The sequence below is a fragment of the Symsagittifera roscoffensis genome, chromosome 4, assembly GCF_963678635.1.
Source record: "Symsagittifera roscoffensis chromosome 4, txSymRosc1.1, whole genome shotgun sequence".
Classification (NCBI taxonomy): Eukaryota; Metazoa; Xenacoelomorpha; order Acoela; family Convolutidae; genus Symsagittifera; species Symsagittifera roscoffensis.
Window position 1 is genome coordinate 45,277,866 of NC_087065.1, and position 23,039 is coordinate 45,300,904.

The window sequence follows — 23,039 nt, forward strand, 5'->3', positions numbered from 1 at the left end:
CTAAACTTACTGGAGTACATTGACCTACTTTTGAGTGAACGTAAAAAACTACGAACAAAAATTTGATTTCGATAAACATTCTGAGCAATTGACGGATCTTGATAACTATTTCCTCCCCTTTTCTTTTTTTTTGGGGGGGGGGGGGGGGGGTGGGGGTTGGAGGTTTGGTACTATTTTACGCATACATCCATTTTTTCTTGACCAACCCCATAATTTTTTGATGCAGTTTTTGACACCAACCTATACTCAATTTCTTTTTTCCATACTCAACTTTTTTCCTTTTTAGACGTTTGATTTATAACATTTTTCACATTTTGAAATGAGCAATAATTTTTTTTGAAGAAACGACAACACTTTACTCAAAAAAATTGAGAGGAATTTGATCATTACTTGCTAAAAACTGTATATTATATTTATATAGAGGCATAGTATAACAGTTAGCTCACCTTGGGAGTATCGAGTTGTTGCAGCTGTGCTTTGGCCACCGACACTTCATTGCCCAGTTTGGCATTCTGCGCCTTCAGTACTGAAATCGATATTTAATTTTTCACTTCCATTTTTAAAGAGCTATGTATTTTGTTCCAGAATCATAGGGAAGATTTCGCGTGTAGGGTCAAAATCCATACATGCCAAATCATCAAATTAGTTCTTTATAGGGGTGGGTCCCTTTTTGATAACATAGGAAAATAGTTAAAGAAACGCAGATAATCTTGGTGTGGTCTTCAAACTTTTGATCATCACCTACGTGATATAGTGAGGGTATTTCGCATAACCGAAAAACCATGCAACTGATAAAAATTTAACCACTTTAAGCTATGCCCAAAACTTCAGATTGATTTTCAAGCTTATTTGTTTCAAATTTCTGAATGCTGAACTCTGATTGGTTAACATAAAAGTTTTCGGATGCGCATGTAGCTAGCGAATAAAAGATTTCCTCTGACACGACTTTAATGAAGAGTTACCAGTGAGTTGTTTCTTGTTCTGCTCGTATTTCTGCGTGTAGTCTCTATGGTCCTGTTGCAGTTTAATGAACAGGGGTGTCTCCTCCTCCACCTTCGCTCTCTTCTGATCCCTCGCTCGGGTGTATTTGTCTATGCTGCTCTACAAAATAACAAATGTGCTGTAAGAAACGAAGGTCAGTGTTCAATTCATTTTAATGAAAACAACGACTGCTCTTTAAGGCCAATGAAAAAGTTTTTTTGGTTGAAAGTTGACGAAAGAATCGGGACAAAAAAAAACATTTTTTTTCTTTTTTTTTTGCTTCAATTTATCACCCCTACGCTAATGTAAACGACAAAGGGATGTTTTTCGCGTCTGGTAACGTACTAATACAACCAAATGACTTGCCTCAATTCAGTTTGGAACGCATTAATTCAGCGCTTACGCGTGTTGTAAGATAGCAATATGTCGCGCGATAATTATCCCAAATTGGCAATTTTCAAACACCCATAACTTACAGAAAAATGACACAGGTGAATGGTCTTTTTAAAATTGGTTTCAGCAAAAATTTTTTCAGCTGATTCGAAAAAAAATCCGTGAAAATTCTTAGTTAAATTGACTGATCAAAAAACACCCTGAGCATGAATATTCCACACTTTATTCAAAAGTTGGAACAACAAGGTTAGACGATTACTGTGCAAGCGAGTAGCACAGAAAATTCCGACCTGAATAAAAATTAAATGAGAAAAAGACTCACTTGTTTCAAATTGTGTCGGTTTTTTGTTGTGGCGTGATGAGATGATCTTTACGAAACTCTAGCACTTAGGAATGCTCGATAGTAAAAGTAAAGAAGACTGCTCGTATCTTCGTTTGGATTCGAAACAAATCTCCAAATCTTCGTTTTTGATCGAAACTATTTTCGAGTAGCAAAATGTTCAGTTTCTAATTTCACGGGAGAGAGAAGTTGCAATTTTTTTATTACCTGAGCAAATAAACGAAATTTTTTTTCACGTTTTTGTATTTTCTCTGCAACTATTTGAGATATATGGATCATAATCTGCAAAAATTAAGATCGAACTATTTGGAAGGACTTGACTGAGCCAAAGTTTGAGAAGTTTGGTTTCGAAGCCGTAAGCCAGCATATTACAACTAGCTTTATAGGTGTTCTTGCTGTAGGAGCATCCTAGCAAACAATGTGATCAAAATTTTGAATTTATAGGCTCAAATTAATTCTTTTGCATGTTGATGACCTTTATTTACTCTTTTTTGCCGTAAAACGACAGATATTAGAATTGAACAAGTCACTAGGCACGGAGTCAAAAAATGGCCCAAATTTTTAAATAATTTTGCCTTGATGATCGAAATAAGTCAAGAAACGAACTGTTTCCAGCAAATATTTAGAAAAAATTACTGCTTCAATCTATGTGCAGGATTCTCATTAGCAGTTAATTTGTCCGTATTTTTTGTTCAACCTTCTGGTAAAAGCTCCCAAGGAATCTTACTGTTTAAGTCATCAAAACAGTTATGACCGTTTTTGTACGCCGAACCTAGTAACTTTTCAATTCTGTTATCTGTCGTTTCTTGGCAAAAAATAGAATGAATCAAGGTCATTAGCTTACCAAAGAATTAGTTTGAGACTACAAATTCAAATTCCTTACATTGTTTGCAAGGATGTTCCCTCGGTAAGGATACCTATAAAACTAGGTATAAAATTCTGGCTTATTTACGGCTTTGAAACCAGATTTCTCAAATTTTGGCCCAGTTAAGTCCTTTCAAATTATTTTATCTAAAATTTGGCAAATTATTAACCATATATCTTAAATAGTTGCAGAGAAAATGACAAAAACGTGAAAAAAAGTTCGTTCAGCTTATCGTTGAAATAAAAAAACTTACAACTTCTATGTCCCATGACTGTGCCACCGCAACAGTTAAAAATAATTTTGAACACTTTTCGGGAAGAATTTTGTTAGTTCAATGAGTTTCAGAACGCTTTTACGTTCACTGGGCTTGAGAGTGCTTCGCCTGACAGATCGTTGAGCTTTAAACCAATTCAAGACACTTTTTTGAAAAAAAAAACAATTGAAAAAGGCTTACTATAAACTTTTCAAAGAAGAAATTTGTATGGCAAGCATTTTTTCAATCAATTTTTTTTTTTGAAAATTATCTTAAATTGATTTCCATATATGAAAGTATATGATAGGCTTTTTTCTTGTATGGACGTCAACCCTCATTAGCAGTTAATTTGTCCGTATTTTTTGTTCAACCTTCTGGTAAAAGCTCCCAAGGAATCTTACTGTTTAAGTCATCAAAACAGTTATGACCGTTTTTGTACGCCGAACCTAGTAACTTTTCAATTCTGTTATCTGTCGTTTCTTGGCAAAAAATAGAATGAATCAAGGTCATTAGCTTACCAAAGAATTAGTTTGAGACTACAAATTCAAATTCCTTACATTGTTTGCAAGGATGTTCCCTCGGTAAGGATACCTATAAAACTAGGTATAAAATTCTGGCTTATTTACGGCTTTGAAACCAGATTTCTCAAATTTTGGCCCAGTTAAGTCCTTTCAAATTATTTTATCTAAAATTTGGCAAATTATTAACCATATATCTTAAATAGTTGCAGAGAAAATGACAAAAACGTGAAAAAAAGTTCGTTCAGCTTATCGTTGAAATAAAAAAACTTACAACTTCTATGTCCCATGACTGTACCACCGCAACAGTTAAAAATAATTTTGAACACTTTTCGGGAAGAATTTTGTTAGTTCAATGAGTTTCAGAACGCTTTTACGTTCACTGGGCTTGAGAGTGCTTCGCCTGACAGATCGTTGAGCTTTAAACCAATTCAAGACACTTTTTTGAAGAAAAAAAACAATTGAAAAAGGCTTACTATAAACTTTTCAAAGAAGAAATTTGTATGGCAAGCATTTTTTCAATCAATTTTTTTTTTGAAAATTATCTTAAATTGATTTCCATATATGAAAGTATATGATAGGCTTTTTTCTTGTATGGACGTCAACCCTCATTAGCAGTTAATTTGTCCGTATTTTTTGTTCAACCTTCTGGTAAAAGCTCCCAAGGAATCTTACTGTTTAAGTCATCAAAACAGTTATGACCGTTTTTGTACGCCGAACCTAGTAACTTTTCAATTCTGTTATCTGTCGTTTCTTGGCAAAAAATAGAATGAATCAAGGTCATTAGCTTACCAAAGAATTAGTTTGAGACTACAAATTCAAATTCCTTACATTGTTTGCAAGGATGTTCCCTCGGTAAGGATACCTATAAAACTAGGTATAAAATTCTGGCTTATTTACGGCTTTGAAACCAGATTTCTCAAATTTTGGCCCAGTTAAGTCCTTTCAAATTATTTTATCTAAAATTTGGCAAATTATTAACCATATATCTTAAATAGTTGCAGAGAAAATGACAAAAACGTGAAAAAAAGTTCGTTCAGCTTATCGTTGAAATAAAAAAACTTACAACTTCTATGTCCCATGACTGTACCACCGCAACAGTTAAAAATAATTTTGAACACTTTTCGGGAAGAATTTTGTTAGTTCAATGAGTTTCAGAACGCTTTTACGTTCACTGGGCTTGAGAGTGCTTCGCCTGACAGATCGTTGAGCTTTAAACCAATTCAAGACATTTTTTTGAAAAAAAAAATAATTGAAAAAGGCTTACTATAAACTTTTCAAAGAAGAAATTTGTATGGCAAGCATTTTTTCATTCAATTTTTTTTTTGAAAATTATCTTAAATTGATTTCCATATATGAAAGTATATGATAGGCTTTTTTCTTGTATGGACGTCAACCCTCATTAGCAGTTAATTTGTCCGTATTTTTTGTTCAACCTTCTGGTAAAAGCTCCCAAGGAATCTTACTGTTTAAGTCATCAAAACAGTTATGACCGTTTTTGTACGCCGAACCTAGTAACTTTTCAATTCTGTTATCTGTCGTTTCTTGGCAAAAAATAGAATGAATCAAGGTCATTAGCTTACCAAAGAATTAGTTTGAGACTACAAATTCAAATTCCTTACATTGTTTGCAAGGATGTTCCCTCGGTAAGGATACCTATAAAACTAGGTATAAAATTCTGGCTTATTTACGGCTTTGAAACCAGATTTCTCAAATTTTGGCCCAGTTAAGTCCTTTCAAATTATTTTATCTAAAATTTGGCAAATTATTAACCATATATCTTAAATAGTTGCAGAGAAAATGACAAAAACGTGAAAAAAAGTTCGTTCAGCTTATCGTTGAAATAAAAAAACTTACAACTTCTATGTCCCATGACTGTACCACCGCAACAGTTAAAAATAATTTTGAACACTTTTCGGGAAGAATTTTGTTAGTTCAATGAGTTTCAGAACGCTTTTACGTTCACTGGGCTTGAGAGTGCTTCGCCTGACAGATCGTTGAGCTTTAAACCAATTCAAGACACTTTTTTGAAGAAAAAAAACAATTGAAAAAGGCTTACTATAAACTTTTCAAAGAAGAAATTTGTATGGCAAGCATTTTTTCAATCAATTTTTTTTTTGAAAATTATCTTAAATTGATTTCCATATATGAAAGTATATGATAGGCTTTTTTCTTGTATGGACGTCAACCCTCATTAGCAGTTAATTTGTCCGTATTTTTTGTTCAACCTTCTGGTAAAAGCTCCCAAGGAATCTTACTGTTTAAGTCATCAAAACAGTTATGACCGTTTTTGTACGCCGAACCTAGTAACTTTTCAATTCTGTTATCTGTCGTTTCTTGGCAAAAAATAGAATGAATCAAGGTCATTAGCTTACCAAAGAATTAGTTTGAGACTACAAATTCAAATTCCTTACATTGTTTGCAAGGATGTTCCCTCGGTAAGGATACCTATAAAACTAGGTATAAAATTCTGGCTTATTTACGGCTTTGAAACCAGATTTCTCAAATTTTGGCCCAGTTAAGTCCTTTCAAATTATTTTATCTAAAATTTGGCAAATTATTAACCATATATCTTAAATAGTTGCAGAGAAAATGACAAAAACGTGAAAAAAAGTTCGTTCAGCTTATCGTTGAAATAAAAAAACTTACAACTTCTATGTCCCATGACTGTACCACCGCAACAGTTAAAAATAATTTTGAACACTTTTCGGGAAGAATTTTGTTAGTTCAATGAGTTTCAGAACGCTTTTACGTTCACTGGGCTTGAGAGTGCTTCGCCTGACAGATCGTTGAGCTTTAAACCAATTCAAGACATTTTTTTGAAAAAAAAAACAATTGAAAAAGGCTTACTATAAACTTTTCAAAGAAGAAATTTGTATGGCAAGCATTTTTTCATTCAATTTTTTTTTTGAAAATTATCTTAAATTGATTTCCATATATGAAAGTATATGATAGGCTTTTTTCTTGTATGGACGTCAACCCTCATTAGCAGTTAATTTGTCCGTATTTTTTGTTCAACCTTCTGGTAAAAGCTCCCAAGGAATCTTACTGTTTAAGTCATCAAAACAGTTATGACCGTTTTTGTACGCCGAACCTAGTAACTTTTCAATTCTGTTATCTGTCGTTTCTTGGCAAAAAATAGAATGAATCAAGGTCATTAGCTTACCAAAGAATTAGTTTGAGACTACAAATTCAAATTCCTTACATTGTTTGCAAGGATGTTCCCTCGGTAAGGATACCTATAAAACTAGGTATAAAATTCTGGCTTATTTACGGCTTTGAAACCAGATTTCTCAAATTTTGGCCCAGTTAAGTCCTTTCAAATTATTTTATCTAAAATTTGGCAAATTATTAACCATATATCTTAAATAGTTGCAGAGAAAATGACAAAAACGTGAAAAAAAGTTCGTTCAGCTTATCGTTGAAATAAAAAAACTTACAACTTCTGTGTCCCATGACTGTACCACCGCAACAGTTAAAAATAATTTTGAACACTTTTCGGGAAGAATTTTGTTAGTTCAATGAGTTTCAGAACGCTTTTACGTTCACTGGGCTTGAGAGTGCTTCGCCTGACAGATCGTTGAGCTTTAAACCAATTCAAGACACTTTTTTGAAAAAAAAAACAATTGAAAAAGGCTCACTATAAATTTTTCAAAGAAGAAATTTGTATGGCAAGCATTTTTTCAATCATTTTTTTTTTTTTGAAAATTATCTTAAATTGATTTCCATATATGAAAGTATATGATAGGCTTTTTTCTTGTATGGACGTCAACCCGGGTACCTTAAAGCGTTAAATATGGAGCAGAACCCGCGAACATATACGTAGAATGGCGGCGTCGTGTTGTTTGCTACTGTCAAGGAATCCGAAACATGCAATTTTACGACAAAATTCACCTAACCAAACTAGAGCAGTTAAATTTGGAGACTTTGGCATTTTTGCCCAATTTTTAAACTGTTTCTTGTAACGAATTGCCATAGTCAGCCTACGGTTAGGCATAGATTTAATGCTTAGACATGTGAGAATTTTATTTCTACTAACAAATCTCCCGCACATTTTTGTATAAGGGACGACATAGATACAGATAGAAGAAAATCTAGATTAGAGTTTTAAAAATTCCAACGAGTTATAGGTAATTGTATCTGGCAATATTGGAGTTTTTGTATCCGCTTGAAAAAATTCATGAAGTCAGGTTCTGACGCTTAAAAATTACACGGCTATCGGTTACCACGATTGGGACTAGAGATAAGACGGTTCGTATATTGGGATGGACCGTACCCGGCGGTAGTGTAAGACCGGGACAATCCGTGGATCGGCTGAAGCAAGCTTCCTTGCCGAATCCGTGATTCAAAAATCAGTTTAATATTGGTGCCAGGCAATGCCCAGCATGCCAGATATTAAGCTGACAAGAACAGATACTACACATGATCTTAGCCAAAAGGCCGAGAAGCGATACGCTTAAGTGTTTGTTCGAGGGATCCTTTCTAAAAAGTGAATGTATTCCAACAAAGGGGATTCTTTAGGTTATGATATCTAAAGATTTGAGGTCTAACGAGTTTACTGTTCAAAACTTTTAAGGACTACTGTCCTATTTTCTATGACCCCTTCTTGGTCCAAACATCGTTTTCTACCACTGAAGGTCGTTTACATATTTCCAATTTTTCCTCAGGTTGAGAATAAATTATAGAGTTTTGGTTAACAATACTAGAATATAAACTAAGAAATTTTACTTGTTTAATGCAGCTTGTAAAAGCCAATTCGAATCAGGCCACCGTGAACAACCAAAATGGACGAGAGAATGGCATACAAGAGTACTTGCTGTGGTATTTTGCTTTATATGATTGAATTCAGAACCGAGCGCACGTCTAGTATGACAACAAGTCACGATATATGCCTTCGGAGCTACAATGATAGGAACTGCGATTGTTATTCGGATTCTTAGGAGATTAGCAGTAGACTAAGAAATACCGACGATACATACGAGCATGCTATTTATAATGAATAAAAAATTATATACATTTTAAATTATACCTTTTTGGACAGATACTCAATACCATGTGTAGACGAACGAGTCGAATCTTATAAAACTTATAAAATATTGACTACAGGATTCTGATACATAATTCTCATAAAGAAAATCGGAGATCTTAAATATCTTGAGACTATTTTCACGTATCCTTTGATTGAAAGCTACCTTTTTTTATGAGGCGCTCCGCCGCCTTGATGGGACAAAAGCGGCATTGAGAAATTTTGAAGGCTTCGGTCAACCAAATAAGAACTCTGGTTTTCTTATAGCTGTGAAATGCGCTCTCAAATATCATAGTGGGTGCGGTGCGTACAACTCCAGAAACAAACGAAGTGGATGAGGGAATACATGCGCCTGTTTGTTCAGTCATACCTCATACAAGTGGATGTCTTTCTCCAGTTTCTCCCTCAATTTCTGGTACTTCTCCTTGTCTCCCCTGAGTGTCTCCTGGCTGGACTTGATCTCCCCCTCCTTGGATCTGATGGCACTCTGCAATTGCTGTCCCTCTTGCGTCAAAGTGGCGTGCTGTCTCTTGCCTGAGAAGTCATAGACATCACAGTACCCCAGCATTGTAAAGCAAATTTAACAAACTTTTCACCTATTGACAATAATGCAAATACTCACTTCACAATAATATTGACAATAATGCAAAAGAGATACTCAACATACCGAGAATCAGCAAACTGTTAGGAGGCTTCATGGCAGCAACTGCGCACATTTATCATAAGCAGATCTTAGCTCAAATATTTAACGTGACATAAATTGTGTCAAAACAGCGTTACTTTTTAATTGCAATTAATCGCCCAGCCTTCGACCAGGTTTACCATTTAAAGAATTTAAAACAATCTTCTTTTACGCATTCACTTGTGCTCTCAAGTCGAAAAAATTGTTTCTGCGAATCGCGATAGAAATATTAATAACTGTGAAGCCGCTTGTTTAAGGATAGTCCGTTGCTGTATTATTTCCCCTCATTTCAGACGGTGCGAAATTTTTTTCGACTCAAGGCGTTCTTTTCACGTCTCAAGGCCGTTTTTCACGACTGAAGGCCGAGTTTTCATGTGTGGTAGCATTATTGAAGCCAAAACCGCTCAGGTCGTGTGGTCGACCTGAAGCTAGAAGTCAATTGAGAGCTCGTCCTAACGCGCTATCATTGTCCTATCTGAAAGAGTCTGTAATAAAACGGGAATTGCTTTATCTACCTTCAGCGATCTTTTTATTCAGCAGACTAAGGTTCCTCGCATTCTCCGCTTTGAGCCGGTCCGTCTGGCGAAGGATGTCGTCTAGTTCACTTTGCAGCTGCTTCCTGTAATGTTGTCATCCTTAATGAAAATTAACCTTTGTTTTTTCATTTTTTTGCAGAGGATCTATTAGAAGAAAGAAAGATTTTGTAACTGAGAACTAAAATTCCATTCTGAAAATCAAGGATCTGCAAGTGCGTCTAAGGCAAACATTTGAATTTATATTGATAATGATGACACAATAATTTCAAAAACAAGACGTTGTTCATTTAGCCCATTTTCGGCGCGACTGCAGCGGTGAGTATAATTATTTGGCCTATGACAGTATCTTTTAAGCGAACTGTAGAAATTGGATCGGCCGATTTTATTTTACGATCATTCGTAGAAGACTAGCATGCCGAACTTTGATCTTTTAGGTTTTTCGCCCCTGACCACCCCTTTGGTTAAGTTTCAGGGCATTCAATTTTGATCGAACAATTTTTCTTAAGGCTTCCTATGATTCTTATTAAACAATATGTACCACTTTTGGGCCAGCATCTTCCAAAAAAACTCGAAAACCAATTTTTCATAAATTTTTATTTTGCCAGAAAAAAAACATGCTCAGAAAATCAACGTGTCCGCCAGAAAATCAACCTATGCTCAGAAAATCAACCTAAAAAGCTGAATACAATTTTCCAGCTCGCAGTCGTGAGAAAAACCTAGATTAGGCCCTTGGATTCATGTTTTAAACAGAAGGAATTAGTTCAACGACGTTTTCAATCTGAAAAACTTAGTTCAACGTGTTTCAAATGTTTATTTCCCTATGATACTTTTCAACAGTAGCGTGCCGAGAGGGGGCAACTGCCCCTCCCACTCAATTCTGGCTGCCAAATTTTTCCAATTTCACCCTTTAGTATAACTTTACGATATCCATTTTTGGCTGATCAACCTCAAAAACGTTTCTAAAGGCTCCTTTGGCGCCAATATAACTAATTTTGATGGTGGAGCGCGCGCCGAAAAAACGCAATTTTTTCAGTCAAATTTTCAAAAAAGTGCCGAAAAACCCCCCTCGCCTTGAAAAAGTTTCTACGCTCGCCACTGCTTTTCAATGGAGAGTATAATTTGAAAGAGTCAAAACTTTTAACAATTTTGGAATTAAATACTTGTTAATAAGAGACATAGATACGCAACAGCTTGCAGAGCAATCAGTTTTTCTAAGACTAGTCTATAGACTAAATATCTTCATTTTTCTCACTCCAGCTCCGAACAGAATGATGTCAGCTCCTCTGAGTCTGTACTGAGTTTCCAAAGTATCTTGTCGAACAAATCATCTCCTGTCTCTTCGTGAAACCCCTCACCCGACCCCGAGTTGCCATCCAAAAGTGTTTGACCCTCTGCGACCTGTTCATTTACCTTTTTGGCATTTGGATCACTGTTACAGCTACTGTAACTATGATCCGATTCAGTACTGGCTTTGAACTCGATACCATTTATAGTATTTCTTCTTTTTTGATCAATTTTAATTTCATCGCTTTTTTCAGTATATTTCTCAATTTCAAGCGACCTCGCAACATTTTCCATACAAGCTGGCGCAGAGCTTGTTTTTCCGTTTCTATTTGGGTTAAATGGAGCAGAAGGATCGGGTTCAAGAGAGTCTAAGGAGGACCTCAGAGATTGGGATCCCTTATGGTCGGCAATTGACCCCAAAAGACATTCAGGGCTGCATGGTATAGAGAGATGAAAGGTTAATAATAATTTGCGTTCAGAGGAAAATTGAAAACATCAAACATTTGTTATTTTGGAGCCAAAATTACATCAAGATTACCTAACACGATTGACTAGCAACAGAGACAATCTATTTTTTTGTTGCCCAACAATATTAGACTTAGGCTTATTGGACTGGTTTTATTTTTTTCCTGTTGCCCTTCGGCTTGTTGGCATACCGACATTTTGGTTGCATCATGCGGCGACTGAACTCACCTGAGGTTCTGGACGTCCAGCAGTTTATCTTTCAGAGTGTCCGCTTCCGCATTCTTCACCTTCATTGCAGAACTAAACAGAATAAACTTCAAGCAAGAGAAAAAGCTAGCAAAAAACTTACAACCATTCCCAAACAGCATCCCGAGGCACTAGAGAATAAACGAGACATCAATGAGAATCTTTTAAATGAAAAAACTGTGAAGAAAATTCGGCAAAGAACACTCATCATTCATTTTCATTGAGTTCTATTTTTGAACAGCTCACTGAAAAAATCAAGCTGAATGAAAACATCACAGCAAACATTGAACAGTTTAAAAAACATGAAGTGTTCATCTCAACTCGTGCAGACGCCATAATGAATGTAATCCCATTAGACAAGGCCTATACCTGAATGGATCGGGTAGTATGAGGATTGTCATGTTAGTAATTGGGCTGAAAAAGGTCAATTGTGACTGAATTATCTAAAAATGAATATTCGGCGAATTACTCAATTGATTCGATCATGAATGAAGCTCTTTTTTAATAAAAACATTATTAAGCTCTTCATAGCGCATAAGAATTGAAAATTGAAAAATGGATTGAATTAGAGTAATAACATATCATTAATGTCTAGTATGTGTTTGACAGTGTGTCTCATTAAACGCCTCTTCAAAATCGTCCAAAATTGGGCACGAAACTTTGGACATTAACCAGCCGCAAAAAACCTCATCCAAAAATAGTCAAGTTCGACACTGAAAACGTTTACAAAATTGCTTTAAAAAAATATCAGCCAAAGATTTGCAAGTGCAGCCGACAATGAACAAGAGTCCGAAAAGTGTGCATGAAAGGTCAAATGCTTACTCGTGAGTCTCCTGTATCTGCTGTATGTGACTGGACATGTCCTCGTTCTCGGCAGTGAGTCGTCCCGTCTCCTCCGTCAACTCCCCCATCTCCGCCTGCTGCTCACTCAGCTGTTCACGCAGACTACGCATCGCATTCGCATCCGCCTTCTTCTCCTCATTCGACGCCTTCAATTCTAAAAGAACATGATAATTTATGCAAATTAAATGAATTTGAATAAAAAACAAATAGCACACAATGGTCCGGCTACACTCATAAAATTCTTTTCAAGTAAAGTCTCGTTTTTGTGCGTGGCGTAACGAGTGAATCTAGACAAAAGTTTAGTCAAAAAAAGCATAGAGGGCTACAATTGTCAGTGAAAAAATAATTGAGATCCCAAAGATACAACAAAAAATTATGTTAATTTGTTTCTAATTTTGAGATCAATTTTTATCTTCTTAAGTTTGATTTTTACTATATTTCGAATCCGATTTCGATTACTCGTTGGCTACACAAAAGTTGCTGAAATTTTACATAGACAAATTTTTCTTTCAATAGATTTTGTTGCAGCGATTATTCTGGTCGAAATGTTCTGCGCTACACAAACAGCAATCAGCTTGCCTTTTTTGGCTCCCAAAAACTATTTCAAGGCTTTTTCCTCCGACCTCTAAAATTTAGTAGAAAATTTGTCTACGTGATGTGTATTTTTTTAAACTTTTTAAATTTTTTTCCCCACGAAACATCAAATACCACAAACAATCATTAGAATGCTCCGCATGATATATCATTTTACACCCCTTTTTTGAGCAAAAATTTTAAAAACTTCACTTAGTGTTGAGAAAAATTATTTTGAAATTATTGCTCTGTTGTCAGATTTCGAGCAAAAAACGAGCAGGTAACATTTGTTAGATAAAGCCAAGAAAGGCTTATTTACGCCAAAAAAAACTTAGTTTACGCCAAAAAAAAACTTAGGAGAAAAAGTTTTTTAAGCTGCATTTAGCGCTTTCTCGTCAATAGAAATCGGCCGATAATTGTCAAGTTTTCGAACTTTTTTGAATTTACTTTTGAACGTGGTTGGAGCTTTTTGACGAAATTTGTTATCGCTTTTAGAAAAAAAAAAGAAATAATTGGCATGTGAAAGTTTTTTTCACTGTCCTAATTTTTTAATTTTTGCTGAATATTTTTGAATTGTGAACTACCTTCAAAAATTTACTGGGTGGTTGGGTGTTCTAATAGTTTTTCTGACCTAGAAACTTGATGCCCCAAAAACATAGCTTAATTAATACCAGATAATACTATAAAAGGTATCTGATATTTGAAAAATTTCCCTCCATGGGCTAACAACGAGAAAGATAACAAAAACTTGATTGAACTTAACAAAAAACATCTTTTGATCAGTTTTTCATATAATTTTTTGTAATACTTCAGTTTCAATTTACTTGCTAAGAATCGTAGTACTGGTATCAGTCATGCTCACTGAGATAACTCGCTCATCTGTTTTTATCTCATGTTGAACCATGTTAATTTCATGAAAACAAAAATGTAATATATAAGTAACATTCGATGACAAAAATTAGAACGCAATTATACAAGTAATGATTATTGATAACTGAACATAATCGATTGTCTTTAAAGTTTTCTATTTTTAAAACATGATTGAGTGAAAATTATATAGACATTAATAATAACTAAATAAGTGTAAACAAATCACAAAACTTTATATTGTCTAAAAAATGAGTTACAATTTCTGAAAAAGGAGTCTTTTTGTATAAAGGTGTACGAAATCTGTATAAAATCAATTAAGTAATATAAAACACGACTTACTTAATCTAAAAAAAAGATGTCTTGCTTGATAACATACTTTTCAAAAACCCGCAAAAGAAAACCAGCTTCAAATGCTTACTTCATTGTTACTTTTTGATATTGTTTGTATATTTTTCTATGTATTTTTGTTCGCAAAAATTACTACAATTCGTTCCCCAGATAAAATTTATCTTTTTGTTGAAGTGGGCTAAAGCATGCAAATCCTAAATTCAACATTTTAGCGCAATGGATATGCAATTTTTGAAGCATTAAAATTTTTGCTGCAAAATTTTTTATTTGGCTGATTCTTGTATTTGTTTTGTAGAAGATAAGCAACGGCTACAAATTGCATCGAGAATATATATGAACAAATTGAGACACGCAGTGTCGAGATGAAAAAAATTGAGATGTAGGCTGTTTCTTATCCGGTACGAAACACATTAAAAAGGTTGAAGAAACATCCAGATTTGAAACATGATACCCGGGTTGAACAAAAATGCTAATCATACAACTTTCATATATGGAAAAAATGCTAATCAAACACTTTTCATGCGATTCCATACGTACAGAAAATTGCATGAAAGTTCTATGATTAGTGTTTTTTTTTCATATATGGAAATTGTATGACTAGCATTTTCCATAAACCAAAAAATTGTTTTATTTCTCAAATTTAATTTCTCAAAATTTTTAGAATGTGTTCATAATCCAAAACAAGTGCCAAAACCATGGTTTACTCAACACTAGAGTCACCAAAGGTTTGATAGTCTCGCATAAACGACCTGAAAGGTTTCAGAGTTTTCTTACACAAATGTTATACTGAAAGCATCAAACTTTAAAATTTCTGCAAAAATTCTCAAAGATGATTATTTTAAAAAATTGAAATTATCAGGCATTGAACAAGGCATACATAACATGCCATACAAAAATAAAATTTTAGCGTTTTTGAAAAAAGTTATCCAGAGAAACGGAAAAAATCCCACTTTTGTGTATCCAGGACTACATTATGCAGACAAAAAATAAATTTTGCATGCAAATTTTTTTTGGAAATTTATTGTTGGAGTACAAAATTCAATTTGCGGTTGAAAAAAAAATTGGAGCAATTTCAAAATTATTTGGAACAATTTTTGCTGTCTCCGTCAGAAAAATGCTAGTCATACAATTTCGATATATGGAAATAATTTGATTAGCAATTTTTGACAACAGTTTTTTTAACTTAGTACGATACACTGACTTTTATGCCAAAACAAGAACAAAGTTTTATGAAAATTCGATCGCACCATTTTAGCAAAACGTATAAAATTTTATGACTAGTATTTTCATAGACTTACTTTATGGAATTGTATGATTAGCATTTTTGTTCAATGGAGGTCAACCCGGGTATTTACTTTCAAAATTGTTTTGGTTGATTGTTCTAGGCAAAATATTGCACTAATTTTTTAAATAAAGCTCGGAAACATACTGAACATGTGTGCTTTATCTGTTTAAACATCAGCGCCAAAATTCAACTGAAAAACCTAAATAATATACTAATTTTAACTTAATCAAATTATTTGAAGGCCACGAAAATCAGTATATAATATGTAAATAATATGATTATAACTTGATTAAAATCTGTGTATAATATATAAGAAAGGTTTATTTAAACAATTTGTACCAAATAAACGTCAAAAAGAGGATTTCGAGTATTGAATCGTATTTAAAGCAATCGATTACATTCGACTCAATAGTTAATCAAATCGTGCATTTTTTCTTTTTCATAACTTTATATTTCACTTGCGATAATGGATTGCAATCTTAGTTTTGAAAAGGCGGCGAACCAAAATTATCGGAAGGCTTCTTCAGGGAATTGCAAAGGAAGTGTTTCTTCCAAAGTGTTCATAGGACGGTTTCAAAGAAGAGTTTCTAAAAAGTGTTTCTTCTATTTGAGCTATGCCTATGGTTTTGTTCCAATTTTCGAAGAAAAAAGCGATAAAGGATTTTTCTTAAAGCTCCTAATTATAAAGCACCCTTATTATAAAGCACCCATACACCGTGTTATCAACCCACCGATCATGCTAAAAAACGTCGGTATAGTTTTAAAACCCCTGTAATTGATTTGTTTTTCAGTTGTCGTGTTTAGAAAACTTACGAATAGTTGACAGATAGCAAGTATTGCCTGTTTACGAATGATGGCCGGTTGAAAACTGCCTTCTAACAATCAGAAAAAAACTGCGTTTTTTGTCCCGTTGGAGTTTTGGGACATTTTTGTCTTGAATACTAGCCTGCGTGCAGTCGTGCGTTGCCTTTCTTCAGCCTTTCGTTCTCCTCGATCGAGCCCTGTGAATCTTCTTGTATCTACACAAACAATAGTTTGTTTTGAAATGCTTCATAAGAAAAGGTAACAAAAGCAACTGGGTTGAAAGAATTGGCCACCAACTGTGTATATAAATAGCAAAGATGACCATTGTTCGAATCATTTGTCGTTTTTCTGAACAGACTTTAGATATAATTTTTTTTCTATAATTTGATCATCTTCCAACAATCGATCAATTTATTTGCGAGTAATCTTCACTCACTGCAGTCAAATGTGACCTACGAAAACTTCTAATTTCCAATGACAATAAACCACCCCCACCCATCCCCCCTACTACACCACCAATGTCATCCACGACCACCACCATCACCACCACTTACCTGTTTGAGCTGAAGTTCCAGTTGTTCTCTCTGGACTGTGTACTCCGCCTGTCTTTCGAAATCTCTTCTCTGTGTGGCCGATATCTCCTCCCTCTTCTTCTCATTGTCCCCCCTCACCCGTTCCAGCTGTCTCTCCAGCGCCTCCTCCCTCGCACTCAGCTGCACACAGTTCTTCTCTATCAGCCCTGTGCTCTGAAAACAAACCGAAACTACGTAGTATAAATTAGGAGTCAGGAAAGTTTTTAAGCCTTATGTTCCTGTTTCGATCACTCTACGAAGTGGCTTAAAGAACTGTCATCTTGACCTTGAGTGTTTTTCTTCGTTATAACAAGAACCCCAATATCAATATACCATAAATTCGTGATCCATTTGCTAATTGATAAAGCCCGTGTTAAGTTTTTACTGTTCAGTCTAAGGTATAAATATATAATTTTTGAAGCTCAATTTTTATCCTTTCTTGCGACAGGATATGTTTGCCATCTGCGTTGGTTGCCGCCTGTACTTACCCTTGTTTTGATCTGCAGTCGCTCTCTCTTCTCCTCCAACTCCTTCCGGAACCCGTCCAGCTGATCTTTCTCACTCTCGTTCTGAGACTGCTGCTCCTTTATGCTCTCCTTGGTCTCCTCAATCTCCTTCTTCAACTCCTTCTTCTGCCTCTTAGTCTCTCTCCTCTCCTCACGAAGCTGCTCCTCGAGGAATTCCATGTCGTCTTGAATGTCTGCTATCTACAAAGGGTTCCGATATCATTCAGTGTTTTCAAAATCTTTCACCTGTGATTTTTTTCCTTAAAGTTATGAGGGTTTGCAGTTTGCCAATTTGGCTAATTTAGAATAATTATTGGGTAGCGTAGCATGTTTAGTTCTATTAACGCGTGAGCGGAAATTCAAACAGTCTCAGAAATCATTCTTAAAATAAAACTTCAATAACAAAACAAATTTGCGATTTTGTTTGAAAATTTAACCATTCTAGCAAAAACTACTCCATGCACTAACTACTAATCCGTCAACATATTCAGGCCTTCGCCCTGATACAGTATCGCGACAACTCTCAAGAAAAGACAACTCGCGAAAATTAAAGAAAGCGACAACTCACAAGTGTTTGAAGGTAATTGGAAACTTCAAGTTCTCGGTTTAAGGTCACCGGTGACTTTATACAAAACCGGCTCTAAATTTTGTATAAAATCCTGCCCTCTGTTTGCAAGCTCGCAACACGTTGGCGCGACGACTTCGGCGGTGAGTATAACGCGAGTTGTTTTTTAATGCGAGTTGTCGCATTACGCCTGATACGAGCAGATTTGTTAGTATTTGAGTTCAGAAGTGAATACTTTGTTTTTTTATTATACATTTTCACAGTAAACCCGCGCGGCTCTACGATTTTCTCGATGGAGAAAATTTAAAAATTTGTCGTCAAAAATGATGTTAATTTGCACTTTTAGAAAAAGAAAGTTTTTTTTTAGCTCAATAAATTCCAAAAAAACACTATTCAATAAACAATAAAATCCAAACATCACTTTTTGGACTTTTTTTGAAATATGTCTGCGGCCCAGCCAATTTTCAAATAAGGGTTGTTTGTCACCACTAAAATATGTGACAAAACTTTCCGACAATCAAAAAATTTATATATTTCATATCTAACGGTTTTTATTTCACCTCTTCACCTATTTGTTTACACGCAGAACTGTTTCGATGTCGCGTGTAAAAAATATCAGAAATTATGTCTTATACACAAAAACAATTTATTTGCAGCCATTTTGTAACGTTTGGTAAACTTTTTTTGGCCGTGTTCAAGCACATCGAAAGAGATGTGAAATAAATCTTAGTGAGTTAAGTCATAATTTTGAACACACTTCTAAAACAGAGCGTATCTACTTCTTTTATCATTTTCCCCCGGTAACACTGAAGAATATTTTTTGAGAATTGTTTCGGAGTCTAAATAATGGCTATGAAGGCTTCAAAATTATGAAATAGAAATGGAATATCCCTGATTGATCCGCCAGTAATAGTCAGATTAAGTAAAACCCATTAACATATCTTTTTTTTTCAATATTGTTTCAGGACAAAAGCAGTGAAACTAGAAAAAACAGTACTGTTGCAGTATTGGATAGTACTGTTATAGCAATGTTGTTTTTCGTTCACTCATTTTGGTCTAAAACAGAACTGAATTTTTTTCTTCAAAGTCTAGAATTGATTTTCATATTTTGTAATGTGCCGTTACAGTAAAAAACCCTTAGAAAGGCCTTAAAAACAAATATGCTACAAACCAAAAAAAGCGCGGTTTTTTTTTGCAAAAAATTAGTAATGGGTTAGCTATTGGAATTTTACACCAATTCGAAATGCCGAGAAAAGATAATTTTTAATTTAAAAACGAATTTTTATCTCAAAGTTTTAATTCACCCCCACAGCGGAAAAAGCGACAGTTTTATTGTCGCCAATAAAACAAAAATGTGTTAGCGTTGCTAGTTATAAGGCATGATTGACTATATATACCAGGAAACAACTGTTTTTGACTAAAACATGGAACAAAATTTAATTTAAAAAAAATTGATTCACCCTCCACTGCACTATCGTGGCACTTGTCCAGTACTGTTGCAGTACTGTGTTTATACTGTTCTTATTATTTAGGCAGAACAATTTGAGATAAGTTTTTTTAGGAATAGGACGCCTAGCTCAAATCGCATTAAAAAATTTTATTTCGGAGGTCAGAATGGTAGATTATAAAATACTAGAAAAACAGTTTGACAGTGTAGCTATTTTGCTGGCTCCATCAATTTAAAATTTCCAGGTTCATTTCAAAAGTTAGAGTATTTTATTAGAGTAAACAAAAAAAGGTATTTACTTTCGGAGTTTAGTACAGCATTCAAATAAAGTTTTTAGATGTCTGAAGAAACCTTCGCAAACAAAAATTGAGAAAAAAAGAATAAAATTGCATGTTTTTGGAGTAATTTAGATTAAGAGTTTCTAGATTAAAAAAACCATTTTTTGCATCTTTCTGTTTGATAAATTGAGTTGATTTTGATGCGATAAGAGTGAGTTCGGAATTTTTTTTTTCAACAGTTTCGTTGGATGGAAAAAATCCTTGCCAAACAGTTTTTTGAGAAATGGAAAACTGCTTGTCATGAACTTCACATTGCTCAAAATATAACAACTTTTTCTTGCGCTCAACCACTTCCAATAAACTCTAAATTTCATTTTTTTTTCGAAATATGCCTGCGGCTCCGCCAATTTTCAAACAAAGGTCTGCTTGTCACCACTAAAATATGTGACAAAATGTTACGACAGATGTCAAAAACTATGTATAATAAACAAGAAGCTCAATAATTTTTGTAGCCAATTTGTACATTTATATCAGCAATTTTTTGGCCCTGTTCACGCTCATTGAGAGAAGTTTGAAATAAAATTTCATGATTTAAGCTGGGAGTGCAGCTATTTTGCTGGCTCCTTCAAGCTGAAATTTCTAGGTTTATGGCAAAAAAAAATCTCTTTTTAATTTCCTAGTAATCAATCTTCCAAAAATCGAGTATAAAAATAGAATAAAAAAATTTACAAAAACTTTTCTGCAGTCGAATAAAATTTTTAAGTGTCTGAAGAAGTTTTGATTAATACATTTGATAAGGAAGAAAAAAATTTGGAATAGTTTAGATCATTTTTTTTTATATAAAACACCATATTTCGCATGTTTTGTGAAATATTTTTGGTTTAGTTCGTGACGACAAAAGTGAGTTTGTAAAAAATTGTCTTTTATTTGTGCGCTGAGTAACTGCCAAAAAAATCCCCAAAACTTTATTTTTGAACTTTCGTTGAAATATGCCTGTAGCCAAGCCTTCTGTTTGTCACCTTTAAAACATGTGAAAAAATCTTCAGACAATCAAAAATGAATTTATTTTACCTCTAACTGTTCTTAGATTGTTTCTATGCTGCCTGTAAACCAATGTCAGAAAGTATGTATAATAAATAAGAAGTCCAATGTTTTTTGTAGCCATTTTGATTTTTTTTGGTATTATATTTTTTTTGGCCGTGTTCACGCGCTGAGAGAGAGAGATTTGAAATAAAGTTTCGTAAGTTAGATTGACACTTTAGCTATTTTGCTGGCTCCATCAAACTGAAATATCTAGGCTCTTGGCAAAAAAACTCCTTTTTAATTTCCTAATAATCAATATTTCAAAAATCAGAGTATACAAATAGAAAAAAAGTATTTAAAAAAAGTATTCTGCATTCAAAAAATTTTTTTAGGCATCTGAAGAAGTTTTGATTAGCAAATTTGATGAAGAAAAAAATGTTTTTGGCTATTTTTTGATAATTTTTCTTAGATAAAACACCATATTCGCATCTTTATGTTTAATTTTTTGAGTGTATTTTGAGAAGACGATTGAGGTCGGAAAATATCCTTGCCACACAGTTTCCATAAATAGACAAATGCTTGTCATAAGGTTTTATTGTTTTATTGTTCCGACTTTCGATACGAAAGTAACGGAATATTTGTGCTCGGGGTGGGTTTTTTTTTTCTCCAGACAAATTTCGACTTTTTAACTAGCCATTTTTGACGGCTTTTTTTATATCATTCGAAAAGTATTGTTGTTTTGAGCTCAAATTTGAAAAGATATTTCACCTGTGATCATTTTTCGTAAAGTTACGGGGGTTTAAAGATTGCAATTTTGGCCAATTTGGGACAATTAACGCGCGATATTTCGCGCTATTAACGCGTAAGCGGAGAGTTAATCCGTCTTAGAAATCGTTCCAAATTGGTTAAAAGAAGCTTCTTTGCCATAATTGGTTTGTTACAAGGAGCGAAATCTATCCTTTTCTACTTTATATGGCGTGTGGGGGGATGATTTTCATAAAAAATTTCAAATTTTAGAAAAAAAAATTTCATTTTTTTTATTTCATTGAATTTTTAATGTTATTACTGCTACATAAACCTTAAAAGCCAGTCGGAACATTCAGGGCTTCGCCCTGTTACGAGCAGTCTTGTTCAATTTGACACGCACTTGGAATTGTCTGGGATTCGTGAGACTAGTAATGATTGCAATTTTTACTATAAAGGAGTTTTGTGTTTCGATTTTTGAGCTAGTCGATACAATTTTCACTAGACTTTGATGCTAGTTTGAGTTTTGATTTTGTAATAGAAAACAGCATAGGTTTTTAGATTTGAAAATTGCATGACCTAGAGTTTGGTACAACCAATAAATTATTCCAAATTGCCAAGTAGACAACGCTAAAACCCCCATAACCTTATTATAGATGCTGAAAAATAACAATCACATTTGAAATATCTTTTTACAGTTGAGATCGCCAGCATGGTTCAGATGTAACAGAAAAAAATTCCGCCAAATACTTTAAACTTTAACAATCAATTTGATCTGAAGAAAAAAGCAAGACGAGCATTGATATTCCATTGTTTTCTTCGAACAAGAATAAAGAAAATACTGTTCATTTTCATCGATAAAGCTGAAATGATCTATGATTGGACTCACTGTTTGATGTGCTTCTCTCAGCTGGTCTCTCGTGTCATTCAGAAGAATCTGTTTACTAGAAGGCAAAAATAAAACGATCTTTCAGCAATCTTTCATTGCAGATACACTAATAGTCTCATTGCTTCAGGTCAATTAAAACAAAAATTTCGTTAATGAATTTCTTTAAAACTTTAACCTTACAGAACTTTGTCTAGTTTTTTAATTTTGTAATTTTGTAATAAATCACCTGGCCTTTTCTTGCATGGTCTGGTTAAGATGAGTCACCACTTCCTCGTGTCTCTCCTGCAGTTTGTTCCTCTCGGGGCTAATCAAAAGTAAATCAAAAGTTAATAAACGAATGGTTAATTAAATTGTTATTATATTAACTAGTAGTTGGTAATTATATCACTGACTGAAGTGTGACATTTTCTTTCTCCACGTTGTTGAGGGAGTCCTTCATGTCAGTCATGTTCACCTCAATGTCACCCAAAGTGGACTTAAATAGTAAGTTTCATATTAGTTAATTATTAAGCTTTAATTTTTGAATGGGTTGAAATCAATTTATGTACCTCTAATGATTGTATTCGGCATGTGTTCGATTCTCTGGCGGCATTCACCGAAGCTGAAAAATTTTGTTCTCCTAAGTGCGCAAACTTTCAAACCAACTTAGACATACTCTTGAACAATCAAGGATAATATTTAGATCCATCCAATTCCGATTAAT

General features: G+C 34.2%; 2 protein-coding genes and 1 non-coding gene across 3 annotated transcripts in view; all 3 read right to left on the reverse strand.

Moving 5' to 3' along the window:
* The window catches only part of LOC134844191 (uncharacterized), a 170,817-nt gene that overhangs the window by 104,925 nt on the left and 42,853 nt on the right, over positions 1-23,039 (reverse strand). The gene's annotated exons all lie outside the window — the stretch shown is intronic.
* Positions 1-23,039, reverse strand: part of LOC134843538 (trichohyalin-like) — a gene marked incomplete in the record, with an annotated part of 37,157 nt that overhangs the window by 13,210 nt on the left and 908 nt on the right. The window contains 11 exon segments of the mRNA XM_063859644.1: positions 8,747-8,910; positions 9,574-9,677; positions 11,572-11,643; positions 12,412-12,586; positions 16,455-16,527; positions 16,867-17,058; positions 17,373-17,591; positions 22,337-22,391; positions 22,563-22,640; positions 22,729-22,811; positions 22,885-22,937. Of these exon segments, the coding sequence (XP_063715714.1) occupies positions 8,747-8,910; positions 9,574-9,677; positions 11,572-11,643; positions 12,412-12,586; positions 16,455-16,527; positions 16,867-17,058; positions 17,373-17,591; positions 22,337-22,391; positions 22,563-22,640; positions 22,729-22,811; positions 22,885-22,937 (1,268 nt within the window).
* Positions 7,611-7,802, reverse strand: LOC134845325 (U2 spliceosomal RNA). Its single transcript, XR_010162740.1, has one exon. It is a non-coding gene; the product is annotated as a U2 spliceosomal RNA (small nuclear RNA).